Source organism: Pleurodeles waltl, chromosome 11, assembly GCF_031143425.1.
Source record: "Pleurodeles waltl isolate 20211129_DDA chromosome 11, aPleWal1.hap1.20221129, whole genome shotgun sequence".
NCBI lineage: Eukaryota > Metazoa > Chordata > Amphibia > Caudata > Salamandridae > Pleurodeles > Pleurodeles waltl.
Window position 1 is genome coordinate 925,537,006 of NC_090450.1, and position 26,950 is coordinate 925,563,955.

At 43.8% G+C, this 26,950-nt stretch overlaps 1 protein-coding gene across 4 annotated transcripts in view; it reads right to left on the bottom strand.

The window, feature by feature from the left end:
* MPHOSPH9 (M-phase phosphoprotein 9) overlaps positions 1–26,950 on the bottom strand; it is a 311,640-nt gene that overhangs the window by 176,759 nt on the left and 107,931 nt on the right. For all 4 annotated transcript variants that reach the window (XM_069214980.1, XM_069214979.1, XM_069214981.1 and 1 more), the window contains exons 9-10: positions 19,704–19,829; positions 1,423–1,898 (exon numbers count right to left, since the gene is read on the bottom strand). In XM_069214980.1, coding sequence (XP_069071081.1) covers positions 1,423–1,898; positions 19,704–19,829 — 602 coding nt within the window. The remainder of the gene's footprint in view (positions 1–1,422; positions 1,899–19,703; positions 19,830–26,950) is intronic.

Below are 26,950 nucleotides of genomic sequence, written 5' to 3' on the forward strand. Positions count from 1 at the left end.
CTGAAGACCAAAACGACCTTGCCTGCGTGCGCCATCTGCACTTGGTCTGGAGGGCTGCAACTGCCAAATAGCTGTGCTGCTATGCAAGACATGACATGCTGATTTAGTCCACAGTCTTGTTCCAAAGAGAAGTTGCTGCTATGGCCTTACAGCCAGGAGCTGAGACAGAGAAGAAAGAGCTGGGGCTTGAGGTGTGCCTGCTATATCACATGATCTGCAACACCAGTGAACAGGGAAAAGTAGGGCCTAGCCTATGACTGGAATGAGGGACTAGACGTGCAGAGGAATCTGGTATGAGGATTTGAGACTTTTTTTCCTGAAGTGAATACCTGCGGTAAAACATACTGAACTGAGTAACATATCTAACCAGTCAGGTTAAAAGTGAAGTCATCTATACCTGTACCTAATTCATGCCTCTACCTGCAGTATACTTGGGACTATACCCATTAGAATCACCAGACCAGGGAGTGAGAATCAAAAAACGAAGTGTAGTGCTTACTGGATACCATAACCAGGATTACAAACCTGTATTTGTCATTTCAATGACAGTGAAAAGTATTTATTATTGTAACTTAAGTACTTTCTTTTCACATAAAAGATAAGCACTGGGTTGGACATTAGATTATTGTGTCTGCTGGTTTACTGCAGTTTTGAACTCCTGTCCTCCAAACTACGAAGCATATGACTGCTCGCCCTCGCTACCCTGAGTCAAGGCAGAAATGTTTGTACTTGGCCCAAGTTTGCACAGCCACTGTAGGACAGACCCCAGCACACTAATGGTAACCTGCCTCCACCACCAATGCTGAAGCCCAGTTGCCCCTGGGTGCTGTGTTGCTTCTCAAAACGGGGTCTGATATTTGTCACAAGGAGCTCCAGTCAGCTGGGACAGCTGGCCTAATGTTAATGCTCCTAGTGCATGTGTATAATAAAGGTTGTACAGGTCACTTTATAATCACATTTGTCCATCTGACTATGCTTTGGCTCTCTTAGATTACAAGCTTTACTTTGGGTTGAGGGAACAGTGTTGTACTTATTAACATATTAAAGAATTTGGACCTGATGTAGAACTTGGTGGATGAGTTACTCCATCACAACGGTGACGGATTTCCCGTTCTCTGAAATATGAATCCCATTATATCCTATGTTATTTATATTTTGGTGGATGTGAAATCCGTCACCGATGTGACGGAGTAACTCGTCCACCAAGTTCTAAATTAGGCCCTTTATCTGCAAGCAGTGCAATCTGGCTTTTATTTTCAATTAAACAAAGACTGCAGCTAATTATCACTAAAGCTGCATCAAAAAGCTATAAGTGTAGTTGTGATACATACCGCATTCACAGACAAGTGAAAGCAAGAGTAATTCTGTCTCTGAACTGCAAAGTCATCTGCATTAAAGGACGGAATCAAAAGAAAAACTTACCTAGACAACATGACAGGATTCTCTGCAGATGAAGAGGAGGCATTGTACTCCGGTTCCTGATCGTCTCCACTGTGAAGCAGTGACTGGGTGTCCGATGTTGGCGTTAGAGTCCGACTGCTTCTATTATCCTCACTCTGAATCACAGATTCAATGGGTGACATACCAGTGCCACCGAATCGCATAAAAAAGTTTGCATTCTCATTAGTTTCATTTTGGAATGTATGATTCCTTTGTAAGTCCACAGATGAAGCACAACTTCGTGAAAAAATGTTTGGTGACCCACTCAGCATTGGGGAATTCATATTGCTAGCCCTGGAAAAGGACTCCCTGTCAGAATGGCTACAGGAACTAGATTCCAAAATGGAGTCTGGAGTGAATGGTACTAGAGGTTTCATTTCCTTGAAGAACGTGCTAGATGGAAGGTCTGAATTTTGATGGCCCGGCTTCATATGTATTGTCGGATCAAGTGTCCACACCTGAGACATAAACAGAACAGAGATACAAAACATCAGTAAGAAGGTCACACAATGTTGCAGTTTCTTGTAATAGTCAGAAGAGCAAATCAAATCCTAACCACTCTGGCACACCTACTTTAGGCACACTTCAGAAATCACTGAACTGGTTTCCACTGAAATTTAAACCAATTATTATGAGTGCTTTAACTGCTTTGAACAGATTTTTGCAGTGTTTTTAACTGGTGGAAAAAATGTATTGGATACTGTCTAAGGGTTGAAACAAGTGGTTTACTATTGCGTGACATTGTTTTATAATGGGTGAAAGAAATTATTTTCGATTTTTGATCTACTCTCTCTACTGCATTGCTGTGTCCACCATTTTAGGACAACCAGGTTAGCAGTCTGGTTTTCCAAATAGGTCAGGAAGCAACCCCCAAACACCATTTAATCAGGAGCACTGCATGAGCATGCGTGGGCACACCAGTAGCCTGTCAAAGTCCGTCCCATCTCCACCCATTTGTGCCTCAACCTCAGCAGCAGTCAAATGATCTGGCCAATTTCATTCAACTAAGACAATTCGGTATGACAGAAGAGAAATAGAGGAACCTGATAATGTTATAGATCTACTTTATATTATCACAACTGTAACCATCTCTCAACCATTATACATTGGTGCACTTTGTCAACACAATGTTTAAAGCAGCGCTCTTAAGTACAGTCATTTTGCAAACATAGTATTGAAATACATGACTGTATTCTGGATCAGCAGTTAGACTGCAGATGTTTTTAAAAACATGGCTGACAATCCTTTAAGCCTCCTATAATTCTCACACTTGCAGTCAGATATAAAATAAGAAGTGTTAACAGGAGAGACCGAAATGGAGGAGTGGAACTGATTGTTTGTTTTGCACATTAGCTTTATGCCCCACACTTTCAATTACTATTGCACTGCCATACAGAGCCACAGGAAGGGGTCCTCAATTTGGACTGAAAATCTCAGAAATGATTTCCCCTCAGATTATAAACAGCCATGCTTTCTTCCGTTACAACGTTTTAAAATGTTGGACCAATGCAACACTCATAAATTTACACTTCTTATTTTGGAACCCACACATGTTGCTGGACATACTATTAACCAATTTCAAGTACATCACAGATCTACCAACTCTGCATATTTCACAATTTGATCATCCTCATTGTATTCTATTTAACATCCTAGCTACCTCTCACTCTGTAAAGACATGTCCTGTCAATATGTTTTGAAGAAATTCAAACTAAGCAAAGTGAAATCTTCTGGCTTTGCGTTTGAGTTAAACAACCCTGCTATTCAGTTAGTTATCCTCCAATGTTCAGCATAATCAGGTAGCATTCAATAACTCTGTAACAGACACATTCTATAAGATTCCTCATTTCTAAAATTACTTCACATCACAGAACACCTTTGGCCCCTGGTACACTGCATCCCTTGCTAAGCAAAAAAAATCAATGCAAGGCCCTAGAGCGAGAATGGCGGTGTAACTATGTTATGACTTAATTTCATAGACGTGTTGAAACACTTCCATAAGTGAATCCCATTCTAGATTGGAGGGGTTGTTGGAGACAGTGTGCAGGAAAAGTTGAACGCTTGTAGTCCTATGACTCTTTGTTGGTGACAACATCTGTATTTAAATAAACTAGAAGACTTTACCTGAAGTTTGAGAGTTTTAACAGCAGACACAACATGTGGCCACAAGTGACCTGCGCAAGGGGAAAGTACATTCATCACTACCCCTGGAGACTTTCATGGATCACAACAGAACGAACGGTTGTCCACTCTACTCTGAGCAGCAGGATTGAGAATTCCTTGTCTGCCGCTACTGCGACAGGGTAAGAAATCTTCTTTGTGATTAGTGTTTATTTAGTACACAGAGGATCCGGAGTCCTGTAACAGTCACCACAACCTCACACATTCTTGCTTTCTCTTAAATCAGTCTCTAAAGCAGCACAAACTTCTTTCTTCACTCTATCACACAGGATATGCATCTGATCTACATAGAATCAATACGTCACTTACGTGACCCCAAACATATCTTTGTTTACTCACCACAGCACTGGAATGGCAATGTGATTCCTGAAAAGGAACATAAAATTGGGAAGCCTTCACGTGAGGTTGTGCTCAGGGAAATGGAGATATTCATGACATTCTTTGTGTACATGGCATGTACGCTGTAACTATACCTACGGACTCCCAGCTCAACTTTTGAGAAATCCAAGATTCATTTGCACACCTTCTTCAACATATGGATGGGATACAGAGTCTTTGATGAGTTACCTAGCAAATTCCCTAACTTATAGACAAAAAGCATAAACTGAACAGTATCCTGAAGTCATACCAAAGAAATTATTATTTTAGTTTGGTATGTTAAGTTCTTATGTTAATTAATTGTTTTAGCTTGTTATTTCAAATTGTTGGGTTAATTATGTTTTTGGTGCGTGCTATTGATGTAAAATTGTACAGCTAGCAGATGCTAGTATGTCCAGGCCTCCAGCCTTTTTATCCAATGCAAGTGAACTGCGTCTGCCATTAAAAAGGTGGAAAGGTGGAAAAACTTTTGTGGATTCCTACTTCATTGCAACTGAGCGTTAAATATTCTCTGCAGCAAGGTAATTTTAAGGAGAGGCCTTTTTTGCACAACAGCAAAGAAAAACTGAAAAACTCAAACCTTGTGTCCGATTTAAAAATTTGGCAAGGGCATGCCAATTTGGTACGTTCACTGATTCCCTTATAAAAGATTGGCTGATTCGATGCAACAACAACCCAAAAGTGCAGTAGCAAAATGATGAAAAATCCCAATTTAAAAGATGTAATATCTTTGGTTAGAAGTATAGAGCATAACACCGTATGTGTTAAAAGTAAAGAAATGTCTAGTTTTGTATCTATATACAGTTGTCTTTCTATTTCCCAGTGTTTTCTTTGAACTGTGGAACAAAGATGACAAGTTGCATTGCAGGACGACTTGGATAATTTCTTACATGTATAATGACTCATGCAAGCATATACAGTGAATATGTGTTATGCTGTTGCAAACATTAGTAAATAAATACTGGGAAAAACGTGAAGAATTGCCTGTGGCTGAAATAGTGAGAAATAGGAACATGTCAGGAGAAGTATACTAAATTGAAAAGACAAGGAACACATCCAAAAAATACAAATGTTTAACTAATGTAAATGTTATTGGTGTGGAAGTAGTAATAATGGCATGAATAGTCTGAGTTGTTATGCTAAAATGTCGAGTTGTTGCAAGTGTAGTAAGAAACGCTACTGATAGTAATAGTGACCACCAAGTTCAGAACTTGCATACAGGATTAAGCAAAAGTGTTCTGTGTGATGGATACCTTAGTAAGTATGCAGGACTATGACACTGAGGTGACCAAAATGCACGAGTGTCCGGTTACCATAGTTGGGCAGGAAGTGGCTGTGTAAGCTGCTTCGGGATCACCAAACACAATCATAGGAGATCAGAACTGGGACACAATCTCTGGAGTGGACAAAATATATTAACAAGACCTGAAGACCAGAGGAGAGATTGGCCCTTTAATTCATCAGAACTATAGGGTAGAATCAGACGAGCAAGTTACTTGCCTTAGGATACTCTATTGTAGTAGATTCTTCACTCATGACATGGTCAGTGACATCACTGATGACATCATCCTGTGAGTGTAAGTGGTTGTATCCATGTGTGAGTGGGTGGGTGTGTGAGTGTGTCTATGGGTGAATGAGTGGTTGAATCATTTGCTGTATGGGAGACTGGATGAATGTGTAAGTTGCTGTATAGGTGAGCCAAGTGACTGTGTGAGCAGCTGCATTTCATTTAGTGAGTGAGTCTGTGGGTGGCTGCATGTGTGAGTGAGTAGTTGTCTGGGTAAGTGAATGTGTGTCACTCTATAGGTGAGTGACTTGGTGAGTTACTTACTGCATAGATAAGTCATGTGTGTATGAATGGTTTTAAGTACAACTGCGTAGCTGTGTCAGTGAATGTATGCAAGAGTGGGTGTATGAGTAGCTGTATCGTAACCGGAGTGGGTGAGTCAGTCTTTATGTAGGATAGTGAGTGGATGCGTGAGAACTTGTGTTGGTCAGTGAGTGGCTGTGTGAATGGCTGCATGGGTGACTGAGTGGGTATGTAAGTGACTATTCATGTGAGTGAGTTGGTGTGTGAATAGTTGTATGGTTGAGTGACTGCATGTGTAAGTGAGCTCAGGTTACTATAACTGCAGAATTTTAACGGTTTTGTACGAGTACATTCAGAACCTAACTATAACGTCCATGTAACCTTTGGTTTTTTCAATTAATTTCTACAGTTTTTTCTTTAATTCTATTTCCTAATTATAACATCCCTGTAATCTTTGTTTTTTTTCTCAGCGAATTTTTATATTTCTATGTTATTTTTTGACTTATAATAATTACTGTACATTACTCCAATCACCGCTGTGCACAGCCTTTGACCACATGCAGCAGAGGTTGGCTACAGGGCCTGGCGTCGGCCAGGCGCTGAGGCCAACCCCCTATACGCAGCCAACCGTGCACATCCTTCACCCATGCACAGGGGAGGTTGTTCGCAAGACCAGGCTTGCAGCCAGACCCTGCGACTAACACCCTCCAACCACACAAACCCACGCTGTGCACAGCCCTTTTGCCGTGTGCGGCAGGAGTTAGCCGCAGCTTCTCTGGGTGTGAGAATTGGTATGAGAGGGTGTATCTAGGGGTGAGAGTGTCTTTCAGTTGGTTGTCTGGGTGTGAAAGTGCGTACACCGATGTTTTAGTGGGTGCATCAGTCTGTGCACAGGTCTGTGAGTGGCTGCATGAAGGTGTCAGTGGGTCTGTGAGTGGGTGTGTGAGTGGGAGAAATTGGTTGGAAGAGAGACAAAGAGAGGAAGAAAGTAAGACAGAAAGAGCTTTTTAGGCTTCAATATCTCATATACTTAGAATTAGATATTTTTGTTAGATTCAACAAAAAAATTATTTAATATATTTTAAAAAGTATTTTTATTATTTAAAAAAAAAAAAAAAAAAAAATGGAAATGAGTCCAGCTTGACTGGAATCCCCAGAGCTCAGTGTAACGGTCTGTGACCTTCACACCGAGCTATGGTTTTTTTTTGTTTGTTTTCTTTTCTTGTTTTTTAGCTCTTTGTGGGTTTTGTATGAAAAAAAAAAAATTAAAAAAAGAGGGACCATGAGGGGAGCCACGGTCCCTACTTTTTTATTTATTTATTTTTAATTTATATTGTTATTATAAAGCCCTTTACCGGCTACGTGGGACCGCGAGGAAGCCCTCAAGCGCTCCCCCCAGCAGTCCTTACTTGTCTTTTTTTTTTTTTTTCTTTTTTTTTTTACAGAAACGCCATACGGGCTACCTGGCACTGCAGGGGAAGCCTTAAGGCTTCCCTCGCAGTGCCAATGCTTCAGCAAGCATGGAGGTGCTTTGACAGCAGCTCCGTGCGTGCTGAAGCATTTAATCTCTGTCCCCTATTCGCGTGCAGAGGTCAGAGATGTAACTTCAGATTTTGACAGCGGGACCTGCTTTAAAGGTCTCGCTATCAACACCCGGAGTAATTGCTGTGGCTTGGCTGCAGCACCACCCCCCCACACCCCGGTATAAAAAAAAGAAAAAGAGCCCCAGGGAGGTGGAGGTTCCCAGGCATTGGGAGGGGCAGGAGATTTCCCACCCCCCAGTTTTTTTTGTTTTAAATTAAAAAAAGCTCCTGGGAGTTGGGCCACCTGGGGGCATCAAACTAACAGTGCTCGTAACATTTATAAAAAAATGCTTTTTGGCCCTGGGGGTGTGTCCCTTTGGGACCCTACCACCAGAGCTAAGGGGTCAGGGTGTTCGTACCCTGGCCCCTTTTGTTTTTTTTTACTTTTATTTTGGGATTCGGCTGAAGCAAAGTTTCAAGATGGCTGACAACACTTCAACAGCTTCTGTTTTTGAGGTGTTATCAGCCAAATCATACCTCAGCACGAGATAGTTAGGGGTCACGAACCTTTTGCATCCCTAGATATACAAATTTGTTTTCCCCTTAATTTCTCAAAAACTACTGAACAAAATTACACCAAAAAAAAAAGCACTCTTTCTGGACCAGGACCTACCATCTTGCCAAATTTTGTGTAATTCTATCCAGTAGTTTTTGACCTTTAGCTGTTCAAAATCCCTACGGAAAAATGAATTTGGAAAATGTGTTTAGGGACCCCCCCATTTTTTTCTCAGTCTCATGTCAGACTTGACTGTCAAGGAAGAAAACAAGTTACTTACCTGTAAATACAGTTATCCAGTATTGGTATCTTTCATAAATTCACATGCTTGAATCATCCCCGTCGTCGAAGTGGGAGTCCCACAGTACATAAAATAGCAATAATTAACAAATACATTTGTTTTCCTATAGGCTATAATGGAAATACCAGCCCCTCATATAGTCTATCCAAGTCCTTTAGTGAAAAGGACCCAAAGGACGCAAACCTGCCTGCTGGCCAATCAGGCACCTGCACCCTCTAGAACCCTCTCCAGAGAAGCTCCTTCCCTCAGATTTTCCAGCATGAGAGTGAAAAGATTATAACCTGAGAGGAAATGCGAGCGTCTAAGGGGAGGAGGATGGGTCGCATGTGAATTTATGAAAGATACCAATACTGGATAACTGTAGTTACAGGTAAGTAACTTGTTTTCTTATCCAGTATTGGATCTTTCATAAATCCACATGCTTGAATCTCAATAGCCAGCAGTACTGTTGATAAACATTATACTCGCCGTGGATGGAGGGTGCGAGCCTAGAAATCCTTTACAACCTGTATCAAATAGCTAGCTCATAAATCTTGTATTATGAACTTCAAACAAATATACATAAATCTATGTACATATACACATATATACTCAACCTCCATATTATATTAATAAATATATATATATATATATATATATATATATATATATATATATATATATATATATATATATATATATATATAAAAAACGACATACATACATATATATTGCATAGCAATTATGGACTATTTGCATATCAAACAGTTTCTACACAACCAAGGAAAGGTCTCACCTTAATGAGAGATGACGTAGAACAGCTTGTCCAACTAGAGAGTCAGTTCTCTGCGAGGACTCCAAACAATAGTGTTGTGTAAAGGAGTGCGTAGTCTTCCATGTCGTAGCCTGGCATATCTTATCCAAGGTAATACCCTGAAACAAAGCAGCCGATGTGGAGACTGCTCTCGTGGAGTGTGCTCTCAGGCGCCTAGTCAATGGTTTTCTTGATTTGGAGTAACAGAACTGAATTGTAGAGGAAATCCACCGGGCTATAGTGGGCTTGGTGACCCCTGTTCCTTGTCGTCCAAGAGAATAAGATACCAAGAGATGATCTGATCTCCTGATTTGTTTGGTACTTTGAAGGTAACATTTGAGGCATCTTTTGATGTCCAAAGAATGCAGAGTTTTATTCTGCGATTGTAGTTGGAATGGAAAAAAAGGTTCGTAGTATCACGGGCTCATTGAGATGAAATGAAATTGGCACCTTGGGAATGTATCTGGGGTTGGTCCTGAGCATAACTAAGTCATCCAAAAAGACCAGAAAAGGTTCTTTAGTAGTAAAAGCCAGTATATCACCGACTCTCCTCGTGGAAGTGAGAGCGAGCATGGTTGCCATCTTCTATGTGATGTACTTGAGTTCCGCCCTGTGAATAGGTTCGAAAGGAGCTTTCATGAGCTGGGAGAGGACTATATTGAGATGCCACTCTGGCGGAGATAGATGCACCGGAGGGAAAGTGCGGAAGAGGCCTTTCATGAACTGCTTAATGATTCTGGATGAGCCGATTGAGGGCATCTCAGCGGAGCGCCTATAAAAGGCTATAGCTGCTAGGTGAATCTTGACGGATGCATGGCAAAGACCAGCCTTTGAGAGTGTGAGAAGGTATGAAAGAATTTGTTCAGGCTTAATTTGTAACAGGTGGAAATTGTTCTTAGAGCACCAAACACAAAATCTCTTCCACTTGAGTTTGTACGTCTTATTTGTGCTCTCTGCCCGTGCCCTAGATAAAATCAGTCTGCATTCCTGATCGATGTTTATACCCTGAAACTCAGGAGCCAAGCATGCAATTGAAGAGAAGTTGGATCGGGATGAAGAATTTGACCCTGATTCTTCGTGAGAAGGTCGTAGTTGCAGAGAAGGTGGACTGGATTGGCCACAGACCGAATGGGAGAACTTTGAACTGATAATGGGCACTGGCTACAGTAAAGCGGAGATATTTGCGATGTTTCTGATGTATTGGTATGTGGAAATAAGCATCCTGGAGATCCATTGTTGTCATAAAATCTCCAGGATTGAGAAGGTGCAGGATATCCAACAGCGTGATCATCCGAAAAGATTGTTTCCGAAGGAACTTGTTGAGTTTCCTGAGATCTAGTATTGGTCTCCATTCCCCTGACTTTCTTTATCAAGAAGAAACGGGAATAGAATCCAAGACCTCTTTGCTGAACTGGAACTTTTTCTATAGCTCCCTTGACAAGCATAAGGAATACTTCCTGCTGAAGCAGACGAAGATGGAACGGTCTGGATGTTCTTGGTGGATGATACAGTGGTTTTTGTATGAATTCCAGGGTATGACCTCTTGTCACTATATCCAGCAATCTGATGTTATGTTCTTCCACTCCTGGATGTAGTTGGAGATGTTTGCTCCTATTTGTTGATAGTGTGAACATTGGGGAAGCATAGCCGGTGCCTTGTGAAGATCATTGCTTTCTGGGTTGATCTCGGTTTCGTGAACCCTGTCTTCTCTTTCCTCCCTGTCTGGCGTATGAGGCCGTGGATGGTTGCCTATACGGTTGTTGATAGGACGGCCTATATTGGGGTTGCTGGTACTGCCTGTTAAAGGAACCTCGAAATGAGGTAAATTCTCTTCCTCTTGCTCCCCGAAAGGGCTGTTTCCGTACTACAGGGTACCTAGGGACCTGGCAGTCTCTGTGTCGGTCTTGATGGCCTGCAGCGCGTCATCTACGTACTTGCCAAAGAGAGATTCCCCATCGTAAGGCATGTCGAGAATTCTGGACGGCACTTCCGGTCTGAAAGATGTGGCCTTGCGCCAACCTTGGCGGTGTAACACCGCGGCACCAGCAAGCTGACGAAAGCCGGTGGAGGCTATATCTAGAGCGCAGTAGATTATCTCCTCCAACGTATGCTCACCTTCTTGGAGGATCTCCCATGCCTCTGCTTGCTTGCTTTCAGGAATGAGATCAATGAAAGGTTGCATATCCGACCACATTTGCCGGTCATAACGACCCAGGATTGCCAAGGAATTTGCTGCTCTAACAGTAATTGCTGACATGGAGGAGAATCTTTTGCCCACATTATCTAATCTCCTTCCTTCTCTGCCTGGAGGAGTAGAGATAGGTGTCGATGGGTTCTTAGAACGCCTTTGAGCCGCTTGCGAAATAACAGAGTCAGGCTTTGGGTGACCAGTGAGACATGCCAGAGAGTCCTGAGTTGCCTTGTATTTCTTGTCCAACTTTTGTGGCACTGGTGGGACTGTTGCTGGGTTGCACATGATCTTGGTACCCTCACTCCATATAAAGTCAATAATGGGAATGGACCTTGCAGACTTCCTTGACTGTTCCTTAGAATCATGAAGGAAGCATTCCGGCTGAGAGACAGATGTTGGAAGGTGGAAGCGTGCGGCAGCCCTGTCCATTAGATTGTGGAAACCACCTATATCCTCGGGTGGAGAATCTGAAGGGCAAGGAGGTGGCGGAGAAGGAGTGGGGGTGAAGTAGTCATCCCATTCCTCAGTGGGATGCTGCGGGGTCGATATCTCTCCTTCTTCCTCTTCTTCCCCTGAAGTGGAACCTTCATCTCCAGGGGGGGCAGCTAAAACGGAATGAGGTGTCATCCTGGGAGTAGCTGGAGGTGGAGGGACGTTTCTTGGTGTAACAGGAGAAGCTGGCGGTGGTGGTTGATCTTCTGCTGTAATTAGGAACCTCCTCCTATAATCCTGTAACATTGATTGTAAGTCCTGGTTTAAGGAGGCAGGCATCTGTATAGAGTCTCTTGGCTGAGGTGGTTGGTAATAGCGTTCTTGATGTGAGTAATATGGTTGGTATTGGTCATTCTCATCACCGTCGTCCTCTTCCTGGTATTTAACGTGTAGCTGTGATGGGCTGTGCGCATCTCCAAATGGACCCTCATCCGATTCCTCCCAGTCCAGTAGATGACTGGGTAATAAAGTTGACACTTTGCTTGGTGACGTGTCTGTAGGATAAATCTCCGATCTGGGCAAAGATGTGATCTTGACCATGGCCCGAAGATCAGGAGACCTGGAAGAGGTAGGAATAGCCTCTATCTGTCTCACAGGCACCAATGGCATAGTAGATGGTGTCAATGATGATGGTGCCGTCAACAGTATTGTAATCAGGGATGATTTTTCCATCGACAACGGTCTCGTCGACGATTGTGCAGACGATGATGTCGACGACAGTGGTCTCGTCAACGGTGAGACAGCCGACGCCGCCGTCATTGATGGTTTTGTAGTAGACGGGGCTTTCGTTGACGGGGTTTATCAACGACGATGTTGTTGTCGACAAAGGAGTCGATATTGCTAACGACGCACTCCGTTCTGGAATCCTCATCGACGGAGGTTTGATAGAGGAAATAGGAGCACTTACCGTTGACATCAAGGTAGTCGTCGCCGGATATGGTCTCGTCGACGAGGTGGTGGAGACAGGTAGATGTAGACACCGTCGTCGTCGTCACGGTCGTCGACGGTGGTGTCATCGTCGACTTAATTTTAATGGTTACCTTTCTAGAAGTAGAAGGCTCAGAGGAAGGAGAAAGACGGTATGACTCCTTCTTTTGAAGAGGAGAGGATGGGTCAGTGGAAATTGAAGTCTGTAAGCCTTTTCCATGATGTAATTTCTGCCTCTTTCTAGATTTTTCTGCCTGGCCCAGGTCCTCAGATTTGGACTTTTTGAGTGGCCTTTCTGGCCCACTCTCCTCATCTGAAGTACAGGATTTTGGCTGTAACCATGTCAGAAGTCTACCCTCACGGTCTCTGAGGGTTTTTGTGGAGAAAGTATGACATATCTTGCAGTGCTTCACCTGGTGTTGTGGGTAGAGGCAATACAAGCAGTCCTTATGTGGATCATCCACATGCACCCTTTTCTTTCCACAGGTCTTGCAAGGGCGGAAAAGGCCTTTTCTAGAAGAATCCGACATTTTTTGAGTTCTCTGAGAGAAAATGTTTCTGAAGAAGCAGAAAAACTGAGCAGAGCTCAGGGAGACTCCCTTCACACGACGTGCATTAGAAAATCTGAGGGAAGGAGCTTCTCTGGAGAGTGTTCTAGAGGGTGCTGGTGCCTGATTGGCCAGCAGGCAGGTTTGGGTCCTTTTCACAAAAGGACTTGGATAGACTATATGAGTGGCTGGTATTTCCATTATAGCCTATAGGGAAAAAAAATGTATTTGTTAATTATTGCTATTTTATATACTGTGGAACTCCCACTTCGACGACGGGGATGATTCAAGCATGTGAATTTATGAAAGATCCAATACTGGATAAGTATCCTTCCGCGAATTTCCAAACCGTTGCTCACACTGCCCTCTGGCATGTGTGCAGCCCCCTTGCCAATGTCATGGTAGCCACCTTGGCCACGGTGGCTAAGCCTGCAAGCCTTCAGGGGGTTGCTTCTTCACAAATGCATTGCAGTTTGATGCAGAGGACTATCCATATTGACAAGGTCCTTTTCTGTGCCTTCTTTGCTCTAGAGAATCCCACAAAGAGCTGGCACTCCGTACAATGGTCCCTTATGCAGTCCATGTAAAAGCTCAAGTAATGGAATCTCTCCTCCTCATTGAAGGGCTTAGGTTGAGTGGAAAACAATGGCAGAGTAATAGATTGGCCAACGTAGAAAGGCATCAAAAGTTTGGGTAAGAAGGCCACCTGGATCCTCACCACTTAACTTGTCTGGAAAAAAGGTGATGTAGGCTGGGTGCACTGAGAATGTACAGAGTTCACTTACATGGCACACAGAGGTGCTGCAAATAAGGGAGACTACTTTGAGTGTCAGTATACTCACTGACAACTGTGCACTGTGTCGAAAAGTGTGCATATAGGAAATGTAAACACTAAGCCAAAGACCCATTGCAGCATGATGAAAGGCTTCAGGGGGAAAGTGTGAGCCAAACTGTTGTTAAAAGGCATCTTAAAAAATTATTTAAAATGAAAAGTTGATCAAGTAAACCCAGAAAGGGCCAGAAGATAATTCTTGACTGTGCCCACTGCAAGGTCTTGCAGGACCAACAGCAAAACAAACAACAACACATCCAAAAGTCTGGCTTGCAGAGAGTCACTATGGCAAGCACTACTCCAGGCAACAAACTACTCCCAGCACCCAGCATTGACTGGCTTTGTCAAAGGGCGTTGAGCTACCAGGCTAACATTAGCTACTGTGGCTGACAGACTGGATGCATTTAACGGTCACTGCTCATTCTCCACACATGGAAGGTGCAGGTTGCGGAGACTGTAATGCAGGACCCTCCTCTGTTGCTGAGAAAGGAGGTCCTCCCAAAGTGGTGGCAGAATGGGAGGGCAAATGTTTATGTTTAGGAACTCCAGTCCCATACTTCTCTGGCCCAGTCAATGGCTATAAATATGACTTTGGCCTGCTCTCTACTGACTTTCCTCAGAATTCCAAGCAGAAAAGGTTGCATCGGGAACGGTTACAGAAGACATGTGAATCCATCTCCCAGTGTCTTTCTTGGAAGAAACTCTGGCAGTACAGTTGACACTGCATGTTCTCCCTGGTGGTGGACTGATCAAACCAGGGCATGCCCCACTAGTTAAAGACATTCCTTGCTACCTCAGGGTGGTAGTGCCATACGTGATACACCAGCCGACATCTGATCAGCTGGTCTTCCCTGGCATTGAGATCCTGCCAGACGGTTAGCTACTAGAAAGATTTTCTGATGGTCCAGCGAGTTCCACAGACGTATGGTCTCCTCACTGAGGACCCTGCACTCCTCTTTGCCCTGCTTTTTGTGATATCGCAGGGCAGTCCTGTTGTCCACGAGACTCTGCACCAGCCTCGCAGTGATGGATAACAGGAAAGGCTTTCAGGGCCAGACAGCTCGCCCGATGCCTCAAAGGTCCGATATGAGGCTGGCTACCTGTTGAAGACCAAAAGCCTTTGATCTCCAACTCTTGCAGATGGGAGCTCCCGCCCCAGCAGTGACACTTCTGTCACAACCGTGAAGTCTGGATGGGGAAGGGAGAATGCCCTGCTGCAGGATTGTGTGGCATTTATCTGCCACCACTCAAGATCCTCATTTGTATCCTGCGAGTTATAGATGGAGTTGGAGAGGCAAACCTGACACAGAGCGCACTCAAACCTGAGGTTCCAATTGCAGGGCCCTTGTTTGCCGTCTGGCAATGGCGTTCAGGATGAGGAGAATGCATTACACTAGGAGTCCAAGAAGCCTCAGAGCTGCCCTCGTTGGAACGGAGGATAGAGCCTGGAACTTTGGAATCATACCCTGAATGCGCCAGACTTGCATGGAAAGATCTTGAACACAGCCTTATACAGAACAGCGCAATGAATGGAATCATCTTCCTGGAGCACAAGCACCTCTATGATTCATTAAGGAGAGTTGTCTATAGCAACCTGCTTTTAGCAGCCATTCATCCAGATATGTGAACATATGTATTCCCGACCTACAAAGGTTGGCAGCAACCACTGCTATCACGTTCGTAAAAACTCAAGGGGCTGGGGCAAGGCAGATTGAGAGCACAGTAAATTGGTACTGCTCTTACCCCACTATCAACCACACATAACGCATGTGGACTGGAGGACGGGTATATAAAAATACGTCTACTGCAAATTTCGGGACCACATCAAGTCTCTTTGGGTCTAGGGCAGAAAGAATCTGAGAACGAGTGAGCATCTTCATTTTGTTTTTCCACAGAAAGGCATTCATTGAGGGAAGGCCCAGTGTAGGCCTGAGGCCTTCATCCTTCCTCAGTATGAAGAATTAATATAAATAACCCCCATCTCCTGTTTCATTTTGGTATGTTTTCATTTCACTCCTGGTACTATTTTTAAAACGTGTGCTTTCAACATGACAATCTCCTTTTAGGAACCTCACTTAGTGAAAAAATAAATGTCTTCTTTGGACTAAGAAGTGCATTCCAGAGATTTTTTGTCTGCTCGGTCATTAGTGAAAAGCAAAACAAAGATCTTCTGCAGGAGACGGAGGGTGTGGAAGCTTGATGAAGAGACGGCGTTAACCTGGCGGGTCATCAGTAGAGAGGGTTACAGGATGATGCCCAGGTTGCGCGCATGGTCAGTGAGGGTGGGGGCGTAACCCAGGGCGGTGGGCAATCAGGAGTCGTTCCAGGCAGAAGGGGTGAAGCCGATCACGAGTATCTCTATCTTGCCCAAGTTGAGCTTGAGGAAGCTGGCCTCCATCCAGGTGGAGACTGCTCTCATTCGTTGTGGAAATTCCTCTTGGCTTGAGCAGAGTCCTCGGACAGGGAGGGGTGTCGTCGGAGTAGGAGACTATGTTTAACTCATGATCTTAGCGAGCGGGCCATGTAGATGTTGAAATGTGTCAGGCTGAGTGAGTGAGTGACCCTTTGTGTTCTTCCGGTGAGAAAGGACCTGATCCAGTTCAGGCTTTGTCTCAGATGCCGGCGTTGTGCAGTCTGTCACAAAGGGGGGAGTGAGAGATGGAGTCAAATGCAGTAGAGAGGTCGAGGAGGAGGAGTGCGGTAGTGTCTCCGCGGTGTAGCATGATGTGTATGTCGTCAGTGGCTGCTAAGAGTGCAGTTTTGGTGCTATGGATGCTTCTAAATCCGGACTTAGATGGGTCTAGGATGCAGTGTGTCTCGAGGAATTCGGAGAGTTGCTGGTTGGCGGCTTTCTCCGTTACATTGGCTGGGAAAGGGAGCAGAGAGATGGATCTGTAGTTCTTCAGCTCCCTAGGTCAGCTGTGGGTTTCTTGAGTAGCGGGCTGATTTTGGCGTATTTGCGCTCTGAGGGAAATGTGGCAGATTCAAAGGATAGGTGAATGGTTCGGCAGAGCTCCGGTGCTATGGTGCTGCTGGCCAGGTTGAGGATGTGATGAGGGCATGGGTCCAAGGGTGCTCCGGATGGAGTTCATCAGTCTTTGGTTATCCTGTATGGTGATTGGGTTCCAGGAGTTCATTAACTGGCGACGAGCTAGGTCCGTAGCGATGAGAGGTGCTGGTGGGCTTTGGTTCATGAAGCCTTCGTAGATGTCTTGGATATTATGGTAAAAAAGGTGGCGAGGTCGTTGCAGAAGTCTTGGGAGGGTGGGAGGGATGAGGTGTCTGCCCCGGGGTTCGGGCATTAGACATTTGTCTAATGTGTGGATGTGTTGGATCTCCAGAGAAATGTTGTATCCTGCTTGCTAGCATGTGCTTGAGAGGGTCTTCCTGTTATCCATCAACGGGAGGCTGGGGCAGTGTATTGTGGACAAGAGGACCGCCCTGTGATACCATAGTAAGCAGCCACTGCATCAGGGGAGGAAAAGCTACAAAAAAAGCCACTGCCAAAACTTCTGCCCTGGAACGAATGAGAGCCTGCTGTTGCTGCACAGATTGGGAAGGTTGACACTGTCTACAGGCCATCCCCTTAGATTTACCCCTAAACTTAACATATTGTTGATGGATCACCAGTGCTAATAGTTCTGCTCACAGAGTCTGTGGTGTTCATACCAACACACAAGACATTCTTTGCTGCATCTTGGCCATCATATATTGTTTAAGCCAGCGAAGCTGTGAGGACGGTTGACAAGATAGTGTGGGTCAAGTCACATCCACCCCCCAAAGTAGTTCCCTTCAATGACAGGAACTTCTATGTCAATGTATGTCTCTTGCACCCAAAATTATTTTTACTTTAGCTTTTTGTTTTTAATTGAGGTGGGCCCAAAAGCTTCTCTCTACAATAAAGGTTTCCCAAAATATCATGAAACAAAATAAGCACTGACAAACCACAAAGGCTGGCAGCTAGCAGCAGGCCTATTGGCTTTGCCAATGCTTAAAAAAAATGTACACTTGGAAGTTAGATTGGAATAAGAATTCTTAGGAAGCCTGCATTCTTGTCAAATAGCTACCTCACAAATTCTACTACAGTTAATCACTGCACTGTGTTAGTGAAAAGGTACATGCTTCAAATGGATATAACAAGGACCGGTATTTTTTGCCCAGTTTTAGTTACTGCAGTCTTTGCTTTTGTGCTAAATGCCAACTATTGATACCATTAGGCCCACGTCTTGTGTGACACCTTCAACCAACAGCACTCCGTGAATTTTAATTTTGATATTAGCATTGTAAATTCAGAGTAGAATAGCTAGCATCCAAAATAATATAAATAGCATTAATTGTTTATTGGACTACAGATAAACACATTTTTAAGTGTTTTGATGTTTTTTTTTTCATGAAATCTATTTTCTATGATAATAATAATAACTTTATTGCATGTGGTTAATCAAAACCATTACAATGTTATCAAAAGACAAAAACTGTAAAACAACAACCAATTCCAAACAAAGAGCTCATAAATTAAAAATCGCATGCAGGCAAATATCTCATAAAAGCCCATACGATAAGTACAATGGCTAATTATTCATAAAAACAGTTATTGTCAAAATTGCATCATGCCGCGGTCACAAGCATGTGGGAGACACACACAAACTGTATAAGAACCAGCATTACTTCAAGAAGAAAAACACGATTCACAAAGTGCTACTGCAAGAGATAAAACGGTAGATTAATCAAAATAAGACCAATATCCTGAGGATAGAAAGTGAAGGCAAGGACTGTCTGGGGAGTACCAAGGGTAAGTGCTGAGCCCCACAGGGAGGCACGCACAACAACCTCTACCATAAGTAAAAGCTAGTGTTCCACAGCCATATTGGTCTGCCATAGAAAAGAGTGGACATATTAATACTGAAAGAGTCACGGTCAAACATACTGATACCGTAAAAGTCCTATTCAAAAATGCCTGTCTGGAAAGCCATTCAATACAATTTACAAAGACACACCACACTTAACAGTCAGTGGGGATATGGGTCTCACAAGCACTGGTGAGGGTATTTAGCAGCAAAATATATCCATAAAAACAATCATCACCTGGATCGAATCACACCGAGGTCACGAACACATGTTCAGAATACACGCTACTTACTATCTTCAGGGCCAACACTGCTTCCAATGAGGTAAACATCCCACAAACTTCAAGTGCAGTAAATGATCAAACATTGGTCATTAGGTAGGTGCCCTAGGGACGAGGGTTGTAGGGTTAAAGCCTACTGTACCCAGGATGGGAGCAGAATCCCCAGACGGGCCTTAGCCCCATTAAACCTGTTACCTACTGTACCCGGAGTGGGAGCAGAACCCCCGTGGACAGGTCTTAGAACCTGTTATTTATTTTCTATATTTTACAAAACATGTTGCTGCATGACTCACGACATTTCTTTTGATGGCTGGACTCATGCTTTTGCTCAGAGCCAAATCAGACACCCATGGGTCGACTCAGTCCGGGCTCTCTACATGAGCTTTCTGGTTTTCCACCTCAAGTTAACCGGTTCATCCAAGGATCAAGCTCACGACCTCTAGAAAATCTCCATGGCAGGCCACTCAAACAATACCCTATTTTGTAATCTTTCCAAACATCAAGCTGCACAAGTGATATGCACCAAGCATTCATTCATTCAATGACTCGTCTCGGCTGCATTTCACAGGAGCACTAGTCTCTGTTTAAGTTGATAAATATTACCTCTGGAGGATGGCTCTGATGGGCTTGGTCAGGTGGACTCCAGGCAGGCCATTCGTCCTTCTCTTTCAGTTTATTTTGGTAAATCACCTTTAACGACTGCAGCTTACTCTCACTGGCAGAATTAGGCTTGAAAATAAAAGCACAAAGTTACACTTATTACTTCAGAAGCCTTTGGTGTCATCAGCATTGCCTCAATTCTGTGGAAGAACATAACAAGTTCCTGAAAACTACTGAACTGACATGGAGTAGTGCCTGAGCACACAGCAATAGAACATGACTAACATCACTGGCCACTCATCTAATTTCTTTTATTATCTCAAAAATGACATTATAATATACTTGCAAAGTGGATTGAACATTTTACTATAATTTGACATATGAAAGAGAAAATTCCATGTGTGTGATGCATATTGAGGTCTATATTCACGAACTGCATTGTACAGAAAGTAATACTACAGTAGTACTACTCCTGTACCACAAAATGAAATTCACAATCCTACGGTGTCTGTGATTTCTGACATGTGGCTATACCTTTCAGTTCAATGTGGGAGGGACAAGGGAGAGCAGCTGGAAAATGGGAAATACTTACTCCTAAGTGCTAAATGAAAGGAGTTTAGAGACATTTAAGGGGTTGTTTAGGATGGGGCATGCTATAACACACACCCACAAAACAGCAAGACCACGGCTATTTAACATATATATATGGTCCATGAGTAAGGCTGTTGCCGAAACGCGTTGGATTTTGTGCTGAAATAAACTGAATTTTCATATTGGAGGTGTCCTGGTTCTCCTGATATTGGAAGGAGTGTTTTAGGTTATATATATATATATATATATATATATATGGAAAATGTCACTTACCCAGTGTACATCTGTTTGTGGCGTGTTGCGCTGCAGATTCACATGCTGTGCACTGTTCCTGCCATCTAGTGTTGGGCTCAGAGTGTTACAAGTTGTTTTTCTTCGAAGAAGTCTTTTCGAGTCACGGGACTGAGTGACTCCTCCCTTTCGGCTCCATTGCGCATGGGCATCAACTCCATCTTAGATTGTTTTCCCACATAGGGTGAGGTAGGAGTGGTAGAATGAGGATACTAAAGATGTCCATGCAATAGAATAGATATGTATGTACATACCTTGTGGTAAAGGAATGTTTATTTACATATATACAATTTTAATGCAACTTAAACGGCTACAGGCTCCCGGGGAGGTGGGAGGGCGCATGTGAATCTGCAGCGCAACATGCCACGAACAGATGTACACTGGGTAAGTGACATTTTCCATTCGATGGCATATGTAGCTGCAGATACACATGGTGTGCATAGACTACAAAGCAGTAATCCTCACCAAAGCGGTGGTCGGCCTGTAGGAGTTGAAGTTGTTTGAAATAATGTTCTTAGTACAGCCTGTCCCACTGTGGCTTGTTGTGTTGCTAACACATCTACACAGTAGTGTTTGGTAAACGTATGAGGCGTAGACCAAGTGGCTGCCTTACAAATCTCTGTCATTGGTATGTTACCTAGAAAGGCCATTGTTGCTCCTTTCTTTCTAGTGGAGTGTGCCTTTGGTGTAATGGGTAACTCCCTTTTAGCTTTGAGGTAACAGGTTTGTATGCATTTGACTATCCATCTGACTATGCCCTGTTTGGATATAGGGTTACCAGCATGGGGTTTTTGGAAAGCGACTAACAATTGCTTGGTTTTACGAAATGGTTTTGTTCTGTCTATGTAATACATTAGCGCTTTCTTTATGTCTAATGTATGCAGTGCTCTTTCTGCTACTGAGTCAGGTTGTGGGAAGAAGACTGGAAGCTCTATAGTTTGGTTTGGATGAAACGGTGAAATGACTGTTGGCAGAAATTTTGGATTTGTGCAGAGAACCACTTTATGTTTGTGTACTTGTATAAATGGTTCTTCAATAGTAAATGCTTGTATTTCGCTAACTCCTCATAGTGAAGTGATGGCTATTAGAAATGCTACCTTCTAAGCAGTGCTTTAAATGGAAAAAAAGAAGTGCAGGTACTCTGTACCCGAGTACCTGCTTGTTTCCGAGAAGTGCTGGTACTCTCCAATTAAAAGTATTACATTTTTCTTGAGATATGCCGGTACTCTCCCTCTCAAAATAAAAAAGTGCCGGTACTCAGTACCGGAGAGTACCGGCCCATTTAAAGCACTGCTTCTAAGTTAAGAATTGTATTTGAATTGGATTGGGTAAGATTCCACGAGGGTACTGGTGGGGTTCTTGGAAGTATGATCCTTTTTAGTCCCTCCGTAAAGGCTTTATTAATTGGGATTCTAAAAAGTGACTTTGTATGTTTAATCTGCAGGTAAGCAGAGATTGCAGTGAGATGGATTTTGATGGACGAAAAAGCGAGATTCGCTTTTTGTAGGTATAGTAAGTAACTCACAATGTTTTGTATGGAGGCATCTAACGGTGTGATTTGGTTTGCTTGGCAGTAGAAAATAAACCTTTTCCATTTATTAGCATAACAATGCCTTGTTGGTTTTCTTGCCTGTTTAATGACTTCCATACACTCATATGAAAGGTTTAGATAGCCAAATTCTAAGATTTCAGGAGCTTTGCTAGGTTGAGCGATGCTGGATTGGGGTGTCTGATCTGTTGTTTGTGTTGTGTTAACAGATCTGGTCTGTTTGGGAGTTTGATGTGAGGTACCACTGAGAAGTCCAACAGTGTGGTGTACCATGGTTGGCGAGTCCACGTTGGTGCTATGAGTATTAGTTTGAGTTTGTTTTGACTCAGTTTGTTGACTAGGAAAGGAATGAGTGGGAGAGGGGGAAAAGCACAAGCAAATATCCCTGACCAATTGATCCATAGAGCATTGCCCTTGGACTGAGGGTGTGGGTACCTGGATGCGAAGTTTTGGCATTTTGCGTTTTGTTTTGTTGCAAACAGATCTATGTCTGGTGTTCCTCAGCGGTAGAAGTAATCTTGTAGAATCTGGGGATGTATTTCCCACTCGTGAGTTTGCTGGTGATCTCGACTGAGATTGTCGGCTAACTGATTGTGAATGCCTGGTATATATTGCGCTCTCAGGCAAATGTTGTTGTGAATTGCCCAATGGCAATTTTTTTGTGCTAGGAGGCATAGTTGTGACGAGTGTGCCCCCCCGTTTGTTTAGATAGTACATTGTTGTCATATTGTCTGTCTTGACAAGAATGTGTTTGTAGACTAGAAGGGGTTGAAAAGCTTTTAGTTCTAGGGAAACCACCAGCAGTTCTAAGTGATTTATGTGTAGTTGTTTTTCTTGATTGTCCCATTGTCCTTGTATATTGTGATTGTTGAGGTGTGCTACCCACCCAATCATGGAAGCATCTGTTGTGAGAATGGCGTGAGGTACTGGGACTTGAAATGGCTGCCCTTTGTTTAAATTTACAGGATTCCACCATTGAAGCAAAAAGTGTGTCTGGCGGTCTATCAACACTAGATCCTGAAGTTGACCCTGTGCCTGCGTCCATTGTTTTGCTAGACATTGCTGTAAAGGCTGCATGTGTAGCCGTGCGTTTGGGACAATAGCGATGCATGATGCCATCATGCCTAGGAGCTTCATGACCATTCTGCCTGTGTACCCGTGATTTGGTTGTATGTTTGACACCAGAGTTTGAAATGATTGAACTCTCTGCGGGCTTGGAGTGGCAATTGCTTTTTGTGTGTTGAGTGTTGCTCCCAAGTATTGTTGTAGTTGGGATAGTTGCAAATGAAATTTTTGGTAATTTACAGAGAAGTCTAGTTTGTGTAGGGTATGTATCACATACTGCCTGTGATTTTGACACCGGTGTCGAGTGCTGGCTTTTATTAACCAATCGTCGAGATATGGGAATACGTGCATGTGATTTCTCCTTATATGAGCTGCTACTACAGCGAGGCATTTTGTAAATACTCTGGGTGCTGTTATCTCGAAGCGCAGTACCTTGAATTGATAGTGTTTGCCTTGTATGATAGGCCTGAGGTATTTTCTGTGACATGAATGGGTATATTGTAATACGCATCTTTTAGATCTAATGTTGCCATGTATTCTCAATGTTTTTGTAAAGGAACTACATCCTGTAGTGTGACCATGTGGAAATGTTCTGATTTCATGAAGAGGTTCAATGTCCAGAGATCTAGAATTGGTCTTAATGTCTTGTCTTTTTTGGGAATAAGGAAATATAGAGAATAAACCCCTGTTCCTTTCTGGTGATGAGGTACTAGTTCTATGGCTTGTTTTGTTAATAGTGCTTGTACCTCTATTTGTAATAGTTCTAGATGTTGTGGCAACAGTTTGTGCGCTTTTAGGGAAACATCTGGAGGGAAATGTGTGAACTCTATGCAGTAACCATGTTGGATAATTGATAGAACCCATGTGTCCGTGGTTATGTCTGTCCAGTGTCTGTGGTAAAGTGTTAATCTTCACCCTACTGGTGATGTGTGTTGGGGAAGTGTGACATTGAAGTCACTGTTTGTTGCCGGGGGTTTGCTTGGTAGGCTGAAACTTTCCCCTTGATCTTGGGAACTGTCCCCTGAATGATCCACGAAACCCCCCTCTCTGGTATTGGGACTGGTAGGTGTGTTTTGCTTGAGAGGTGGATGCCTCTGAGGGTTGCTGTCTAAAACCTCCCCTAAATTGTGGTTTTCTAAATGTCCCCCAATACTGGGAAGAGTAGAGCGCGCCCATGGCTTGGGCCATGTCAATGTCCTTCTTCATCTTTTCGATGGCGGTGTCCACCTCCGGCCCAAATAGTTGCTGCTGATTAAACGGCATGTTTAATACTGCCTGCTGTATTTCAGGTTTGAATCCTGAACTTCGTAACCAAGCATGTCTCCTGATTGTGACTGCCGTGTTTACAGTTCTTGCGGAAGTGTCAGCGGAGTCCAGTGCCGAACGAATCTGGTTGTTGGAGATGGCTTGCCCTTCCTCTACCACCTGTTGAGCCCGTTTCTGATATTCTTTCGGTAGATGCTGAATGATATCATTCATTTCATCCCAGTGGGCTCGGTCGTAATGGGCGAAGAGGGTTTGTGAATTTGCGATGCGCCATTGGTTGGCAGCTTGCGACGCCACTCTCTTTCCCGCTGCGTCAAACTTGCGGCTTTCTTTATCAGGAGGTGGTGCATCTCCTGATGATTGCGAGTTTGCACGTTTCCTTGCGGCCCCAACCACTACAGAGTCCGGTGGGAGCTGCTGTGTAATGAGCACAGGGTCCGACGGGGGTGGTTTGTACTTTTTTTCCACCCGCGGTGTGATGGCTCTTCCCTTAACCGGCTCTTGAAAGACTTGCTGTGCATGCTTAAGCATGCCTGGTAGCATAGGCAGGCTTTGGTATGACGCATGCGTGGAAGCCAGGGTATTGAAAAGGAAGTCATCCTCCAATGGTTCTGAATGCATAGTGACATTGTGGAATGTCGCAGCCCTAGCCAGGACTTGGGTATAAGAGGTGCTATCCTCTGGAGGAGACGGCTTTGAGGGGTAGCACTCAGGGCTATTGTCGGAAACCGGGGGATTGTAGAGGTCCCAGGGATCTGCATCATCCTGTGTCCGCACAGTATGTGTGGGTGACTGTGCAGTTGGCGTGCCAAATGGTGACCCTGTCCTTTGTGGCGAATGTGGTGGCGATATTTCTGGAGAGAAATGTCGAGTTAGTGACTTCTCTCTAGCCACTTTTGCTCTTGGCTGATCAGTTTCAGTCTCTGTCTGTGGCTGAAAAGCCAATTTTCTCTTAAATTTGAGAGGAGGGGCAGTTTGAATCCTTCCAGTATCCTTCTGGATCTGTATTCTTGGTTGATTTTGATCAAACTCTTCAACATCCAGCTCCTCTTCAAACCTGTGCCTCTCCTTCAGTTGTTTGGAGAGCCCATGTTCCTATGTATAAGAGGTCTTTTTCGGCTCCGAAGCCGGTTTTCCCAGCACCGAAATGCCCATGGTGACGGCTGGCCTCGACTCTGAAAGGCTCTTTCGAGGCTTAGTGACTTCGACCAGGCAATGTCGACTTTTTTCGACGCCGGTTTCTCGACTCGAGTCGGAAGACTTCGGCACGATCTTGGCCTTCTTCGGTGCCGAAGGTTTTGCTTGGTCACCGCTTTTTTTATGGGTCGAGCCATGGCCTTCAGGCAGTGGGGTCCCCGACTCCTTTTGCTTTTTCGGATGAGTTTGGGGTTGGGTCGGGGGCAGGCGTACTCACTTTTTTGCCCACTGTTGGCAGTCGGTCTCCGTCGAAGTCATCCGATTCCGATCCCTGGATGGAGATAGCCATCTCCTCCTCTTCGACGTCGAGGTGTTGCGACGATTTCGACGCCATCTGCAAGCGCCTCACCCTCCGATCTCTTAAGGTCTTTTTCGACCGAAAGGCCTTGCAAGCCTCGCAAGTATCCTTTCTGTGTTCTGGCGACAGACAGAGATTACAGACCCGATGCTGGTCTGTGTATGGATACTTCGCGTGGCACGTCGGACAGAAACAGAAGGGGGTCCGGTCCATAAGGCTTCGACGACGGGTGTGGTCGGGCCGACCAGGCCTCGACTGGGTGCGGAAGCCCCGAAGGGCCACCGAAGCGGTTGTCTCGTCGGTGCCGATGTATCGATAGAAGATCTTTCCGAACGCAACAATACCAACGGTTTTTCAATGATTTTATTACTTTCCCCGATTCGAATCACGGAGTGAAGAGGAACACGTCCGAACCCAATGGCGGAAAGAAAACAATCTAAGATGGAGTCGATGCCCATGCGCAATGGAGACGAAAGGGAGGAGTCACTTGGTCCCATGACTCGAAAAGACTTCTTCGAAGAAAAACAACTTGTAACACTCCGAGCCCAACACTAGATGGCAAGAACAGTGCACAGCATGTATATCTGCAGCTACACATGCCATCAAACACACACACACACACATATATATATATATATATATATATATATATATATATATATATATATATATATATATAAATATATATATATTAATTAATTATTTTAAAAGTTAACAATTTAAAAAAAAATCATTAAACTTGACTTGTCTAAATGGTGGCCAGACTGAATGGGCCTATAATTTACCCAACCAACGTGTTGAAGTTTTGACATCAGCAATACAGTCTTTAACTTGAGTAAATAGAGGCCATCAGGAAGATTGGTTAACATCAGATTCAAATCGAACTGCTAAACAATAAACGTGGTAGGTAACATATAGTATAAAACCTTTCAGGAAGCACACCGCTACTTAAGACTTGAAAACAGAGGGTTGGTAGGTCAAGCAGACATTTGA